General features: G+C 41.4%; 1 protein-coding gene across 1 annotated transcript in view; it reads right to left on the reverse strand.

Annotated features, from left to right (window-relative positions):
- Positions 1–1,648: 1,648 nt before the first annotated feature.
- The window catches only part of CNOT10 (CCR4-NOT transcription complex, subunit 10), a gene marked incomplete at its 5' end in the record, with an annotated part of 31,382 nt that continues 26,149 nt past the window's right edge, over positions 1,649–6,881 (reverse strand). Inside the window, 5 exons of the mRNA XM_010290286.1 lie at positions 1,649–1,931; positions 3,466–3,541; positions 4,869–4,996; positions 5,100–5,135; positions 5,927–6,057. Of these exons, the coding sequence (XP_010288588.1) occupies positions 1,777–1,931; positions 3,466–3,541; positions 4,869–4,996; positions 5,100–5,135; positions 5,927–6,057 (526 nt within the window). The remainder of the gene's footprint in view (positions 1,932–3,465; positions 3,542–4,868; positions 4,997–5,099; positions 5,136–5,926; positions 6,058–6,881) is intronic.

Below are 6,881 nucleotides of genomic sequence, written 5' to 3' on the forward strand. Positions count from 1 at the left end.
CTTGCACATAAGAAACTTGCTGCTGTTCTTCTGTCAGGTGGGGCTTGTTTGTTCAAGATCTCGGGCAAACCCAGGATCTATACTACCTAATGCTCAAGTTACAGAGAGCAGAACTTGCAGGCCCTGTATCTCAGGTGGCCACTTGAAAGTGTGTGACCTTCCTCGTGGTGGCTGGAGGCAAAGTACAATGCCAGCAGCACAGGGCGATAAGGTGTTATCCCAGCTCTGCCCTGGAGATTATCTGGGCAGAGTCTCAGAATAGTTGAAATGACACAAAACAGCTAGGGAGGGGAAGTGAGGAGAGATTGCTTTGTTCCAGGCTGGGCTCTGATTATCTTAGGCCTGGATTAAGTCCCAAGGCAAGATGGCTCATCTCTTCTCCTATGCTCACAATAAGTAACCAGCAGAGGCCTTGCTCCTGCTGCTAGCTTACAGCTACAGCGTTTTTTCTGCCTTTTGCTCAAAGATGTATTCCTCTCAACATTTAAAAAAATTAAAATACTTATAGCCAGACTCTCTCTTCCCTGTACCTGCCAAGGAAAAGCAGGGAGAAGAAAAACAAACTACCCCACCCCACCCGGCTCCACTGACACAGGTTTAGCAGCTGTACCAGGTTTTGTCCTTGCTGACCTGACACTCTTACCCCCTTTTGGCTCTTGCCTCCCACTGAGCTGAAGCAGCAGGCAGAGCCCCTCTCCCATGCAAGCAGCAGCAGTTCCATCCCACCCACAGGTGCAGTGTATTGCAAGGCAGCAGCTGCACCCTGGCCACAAAACTCTCTGGCCTCAGCTAAGACTCAAAAAGGGGTGCAGACTGGCTTTTTGCAAGGGTGGTTTCTACTAATGCTATACAAACTAATCACAATGAAGTCACTACTGCTTGGCAGTGTAAATGCAGTGCTGTGTTGAGGGCTGTTAAGGGCCTTAGTGTGTCCTTACACCACAACCTCTTAGATCATGTGACCTGCTGGCCCTTTCAGGCCAGCAGCACAGCTACTTGTTTTAAGGAGATAGACAGGTTCTTTGAGCTACTTGTTTTAAGGAGATGGGTTCTTTGAAAGACGCTGTTGGCTCTGGGCACTAGGGCTGGACCTGTGATTCATAGTTGCATTTAAAATAATCTCGGTGAGGTGCATTTAAAATAATCTCGGTGAGGTAACCCCAGGAAACTTGTGGGTGGGGGTGGTAGAAGGAGCACAAACCTCTTCTCCTGTTGGCTAGGGCCTGCACAAAAAAAAAGCTCATTTCCTTCCACCTAAGGCCAGTTACCTGCACCTGCCCCCGCCCCCATCCACCCACAGCAAGGAACAAGCCCCCAGCTGCTGCAGGGCAGTGGACTGTAGCTCCACCGCCATCACAAAGTTGGGCCAAAGCCAGCTCCTGTTCAAGGAATACAACAAAACCCTCATCGCTCATCTGTATCAAAACACAGCAGCCAAGACAAGAGCTCAGCTGCTATTATTTCAGCATGACTTTAGGTAGTGCTATTCTGCTTCCCATCACTTCCCTCCCATGCATTCTCTTCAAAAAGAGCTAAATTATACACTTGGTGAAGTCAGCTGCCACTCATTCAAAACAGATACCAACTTCTCTTCCTTTATGAAATAACCTTTACAAACACACACCTCCAAGCATGCCTTTGTGTTTACATGTTTTATTAAAAATTTACATAAATGAACACACTCCAGCAATTGGGGTATGCAGGTGTTCTACGTTAAAAAAATATACAAAATCCCAAGCCCTCATGGGCAGGGCAGCAGCAGGCTGAAGCACAACTTCACTTCCTTTGAACAGTGGTGAAAGCTGGCATCTGAATGGGCTGGATTGAATGGACTGGCTGAAAAACAGGCTTCTTCCGCATGTCAGAAAGCGTTTTCACAGAAGGGAGAAGCTGGTTTCTCTTGATGATCTGCAGTGCCAGCTGTGTGTTACCTACAAGACAACTTTTGGTTAAGAAAAAAAAAAAAAGTACCTTTGTATGACTGACTGACTGACTGACTTCAGACTGACTGACCTACTATACATGGCCTTACAGTTCTCAGAACAGAGCTGACAAGCCAGCCCTGGGCCCAGGCCATGTACACTCGCCCTCTTCCTATTCAGTGAAATGCTGACATGGACATGAAAAGCATTAGACAAAAGTAAATTTGGAAAAAAAAAATAGACTAGTATTGCTTGATTCTACCTATTCTTAGCCAAAGACATCAAGCTTTTCCCTCAAAGCTGGAAGATGCCAGAGCGCCTTCTAAATTCCCGAAGGGTACCACCTCTTCTCTCTCCCACCTACATAGTGAGACTCTAGATCTCACACAAAATGCCCTCACAATGTGACATTACAGACAGTAATGCAAATACCAAGGGTGTATATAAAACATGTTTTTAAAAGAATTAATCTGATTTTCAACTGTATGCATGGCCCATCAAATAAACACCAATATGAATGGAAAACATACTCCTTGTTAAAAATTAAACCTATAAAACTGTAGGAAAAAACCTGCTAAGTTCCGAAAAGAACATTTCTCCCTCTTATCAAATACTTTTCACTAAAGTTAGTTTCAGAAGAGATGCATAGCTTTGCTGCCATTTATAGAATAAAAAATGTCTGTCTTTAGCTCCTTTTGGCTGGGTCTATATTTACTTGGAAGGGGGTGCGAGATGTAAATCCCACTTCCTAGTCTCTTCTGCTCTGTAATTCATTGCAGAAAGAAAGGTTTCCAAAATTCCAGCTTTGAGACATCTTTATAAGAAAAGCTTTGTAGAAGTCTCTCTTCTGAATACAAATGCTCAAGTCCTCTGCTTGCCTGCAATGCAAGACAACTGAAGGGGAACAAGCACACCAAACATTTCACAACACTCGGATGTTAAGCCCCAAAAGGGTGCAGGACTGCAACCCCAATAGCTTCAATGGTGCAGCTGTACCAGTCTGCTCAACAGCAGAATTCAAGTGCTATCTTTCCAGTTTCCCCCATATGTAGAGTTGTTTTCCCACACAAACACAAGGAACCTTCAAAAGGAAGGATTTTGGAAGAGAGAGTTTTCGATATTACAAGCTTTGTTACACCACTTGCTATGTAGCCCTTGACATGGCTTCTTTGGGAAACTTGGATTGCAGTTGTCTTTTAATGAAAAGCCTTTCAAGCCCTCTTTATACTATAAACCTCATCAAGGGTTTTACTGAGCCTACCCAAGACTGCTGATTTCTGCACAACATATAGAAGATTTCAGCTCAGAAGATGAATGTTTAGGAGGTCTGGAGTGTGTAAGAACAGGATGGCAATAAGCTAATGGAAACGACAGTGCAGGTAGATAGATAGATACATGGTTCCACAGCAGTGTAAAATGGCAACAGGGCCTAAAGGGTGGCATTCAAAACACTGGCACAACTCTAGAAAGACTAGGAATGATGATTACCACCCTCCTCCCCTCGTATCCCAAATCTAGGTTGACAGAACATTTCAAAACTTACCATTCTGTAATTCAAGATATACAGCCAGCAGAATAGCCTCTGGAGGGATCTCTTTGGGGTGGATCAGTGAAGCAGCCTTATTGAAAAAAGAAGAGGGTGGGAAGAAAAAGTGCTTAAGAGAAACACCCAGCTCAAAGAAAGTGCCCCTTGACAACACTGTTACCATTATCTTGGCTAACAAAAACAAATAACAATTTGTAAACTCAGATAAGATCTTTATCAAATAAAGAGACTTCATCTCATCAGGTTTATGCATGCATGCAAGGAGAGACTTGCAGAGAGATTATCTGCATTGCAAGAGTGTTTCACACTAATCAGCAGTACCATCTTCTGTATGCTTATGTTAATATGAGTCTGTAATTCTTGGGCCAACCTACTGTGGTTTCCTGGTGAGATGACAGGTGAAAAAGGCGACCTCCACTGCTCCAAAGTTCAGAATACAAAGTTAACGAGGATCATTCATTAGCTTTCCATATTCAGATATTTTTCAGCTATGAAGTCAATGAATTTATTGTAGATGCAGAGACCTACTATACTTTACATCCACAGATGGCCTTACGCCCCTTAGGGCTTTACACATGTGCTACAGAGCCCAAGCACAGACACCTGCCCAATCCTAAGAGGCCTCAGGAGGGGGGGGAAGAAAAAAAAAAAAGGCAAGACAACAGTCTGAAGTTGTTGAGAACTTCACAGAATTTTAACGCATTCACCTATAAAACTACTATGAAATAAGCTGGAAGACCACTGTGCCAGTTTGCAGCTCAACAATGCATTTGCATAGTTTTCCTGACAGATAGGAATGGCTGCAGGAGCCAAACATATCATTGAAAGATGGGTCCCAGCCATAGAAAAGACCAAATGACACAGGCTAAGTGAAGACAGAGAGTTTCAAAAGCAGTACTTGAGAACTCTTGGGACAAGAGGCAGGCAAGAAACATACCTCCAGCAGATCTGCAGTTTGTTCTCACAGCCCTAAAGTTAATAGCTTAAATGGTGTTCTTAACTGATTAGAAAGAAGTAAACTCAAGAACTTTCTCCTCTGAAATACAAAAATTACTATGGGACCATTAAAAAAAAATTTTAAAACCCTCCAAACTTTGTAAAAGTGAAATGGCTTCCTAGTTATATTCCAGTTTTGATAGGATCTAAAAAAACCCAAATACATGCTTCCCATAGTGGTACTGAACTATTTGTACAAGTAAGAAGTTTGCAATTCCTTTATTTTATGTTACTAATAAAGATTGGTTCATCTTTATTATGAGAGACAGAAGAGAACTACCATCTCTGCAAAGTCAGGAAATAAACCTGAGCTATGAGAAATCACCGGGATTTGCTGTCATCTAAGTGGCACTTTGAAGGAGGTACATTTGTCCCCAAGCTGTCTTGAGATCTGTTTTCCATACCTGATGAAGACACTTCCGAGCTTTGTCGTATTCACTCCTCAAGCAGTAAGCGCTTCCAAGGTTAAACAACATCATCGTTCGCGCAGATGTGACCGAACTGGGGTAACACTGTGGGGTCTGCTTGCCAGCTGCAATTAAAAAAAAAAAATTTATTTTTTTTCCCTTACACTTTTCTTTTGAACTGGCCAAGTAAATTCCTGTACTCTGCTGAATACAGTGGCTGGTACTTACAAGATTCCATCGCCTCATTCTCTCCTTTGTCAGACCCTGCAAAGAAAAAAAAAAAACACAAAATGCATATGTTCCATAATTTTTTAAAAAAAAACTTATTATAAAAATAACATAAAGATACAAATTTGCTTCTTTCTTCATGGTTTGACATTAAAGAGGGAAAACATACCAGCTTGCTCAAGAGTTTATGCCACTTAAGACTTCCTATCTTTAATATTTTGCTTCTCTAAGACCTTTTAGATTTGCAGATGAGTACAGTGAAGTTTAAACTGCAGACATGTCACTGAAATCAGAGCTGCTGCAGACTTAACTATACAGATAGGCTCTGAAGCATTTTTCCGTTACAGAATACGCACTCCCAGCTGGAAGCACTGCAAAAAGATTAAGGTACAGATTAACTAAGTTCTCCCTAACCCCTATTTCTCACTAAATACAGTAAGTAGACTTCACTCCTGATAAGCCTGGTTTAGAGACTAAAAAGCTGGAAGAGAAGGTATGAAGCCCAAACTTAACGATAATTGCATATTTAACAAAAGCAGTTTGAACGTAACTTTTGAAAGCAAGCCAGAACACTACAATATACAGTTCTATTTCTGTTACAGAATTAGCCACTTCAAAGGCATGACCAAAGTGCAAAAGACAAACCAAACACAAAGTAAGAATTAAGCCAGGAAAACAAAAACACAACTCCACAAACAACCCCCACCCCAAACAACCTACATCTTAAAACAAGATGTCTTAATCATCATTATATTTGTATATATAAATTTACAGCAGGAAGGCAGCTGAAAGCATAATCGGTTCTAATGAAGTATGGATTCATTAACCTTGATCCTGCTCATTTGAAGAGATCCCCAGGGAAACATCAGTGACGTTCTCGGGGTTCAAGTGAGTGATGGCATCAGATATTCTGTCTAGAGAGATGAGAGCTTCTGCTGCATACAAATGCCCAAGAAACCTACAACAGCAAAGGGTCAGGTACAAACGTCAGCGTTAACAACCCCCACAACTTGAAAGACAGACTGAATGCAGCTGTTAACACAAGCACTTGAAAACTTTTACTTGAAACACTTGCATGGAAGTTGGCTTGCTTAGAAAGTATTGTCATAATAGCCAGTTCTGCCACTTACTGCTTTTAGGCACTAATGTTGTGAAAAAAATCTGCACCTTAGTAATGACAAATTCATTCATGCACAGGAATTGCCACTCCAGAAAGATAGTACCTTGGTATGGCTTTACCTCAGAGAATTAGAAAAACAAATCCTCACAAAAACACCCTAGGATACAGCTACATCTGTTATTTGAGGTGCTAAGTGACTTTACATTAAAGTAAAAAAAAAAACAAAAAACAAACAAATTCTGTAAGATAGCTGCATTACTAAGGACAGCAACTATACAGGCATGTGCCATGGGGCACAAACATCTTTCCAGCTGCAGGTTTTGCAAAAGAATTAAGCAAGTCTGATGTTTGACACCTGTAGTTTAGCTCAGCTAATCAGCAACTTTTCTTTTCAGCTTTGGAACAGAAGGAGTCCTGTCGATGAAAAGCGTAGTTAGTTTGCAAATATTTAACCTGAAACAAAAGTTGAGCAAAAAGGTTCACGCTTGTCCTATGTGGCTATATACAGTACACTTCAAACTGACTGTATAGTTGGTTATAATGAATTACAAAACATCAGGTAAAATGTCAGTCATCCAAAATAACTTCTGCAATTTAGATCTGATACAGCAAACGTAACTTTCTACATGCAATTTATTTCACTTAAGAAATCAGGAGCGGTT

The sequence above is a fragment of the Phaethon lepturus genome, unplaced genomic scaffold (assembly GCF_000687285.1).
Source record: "Phaethon lepturus isolate BGI_N335 unplaced genomic scaffold, ASM68728v1 scaffold1707, whole genome shotgun sequence".
Taxonomy (NCBI): Eukaryota; Metazoa; Chordata; class Aves; order Phaethontiformes; family Phaethontidae; genus Phaethon; species Phaethon lepturus.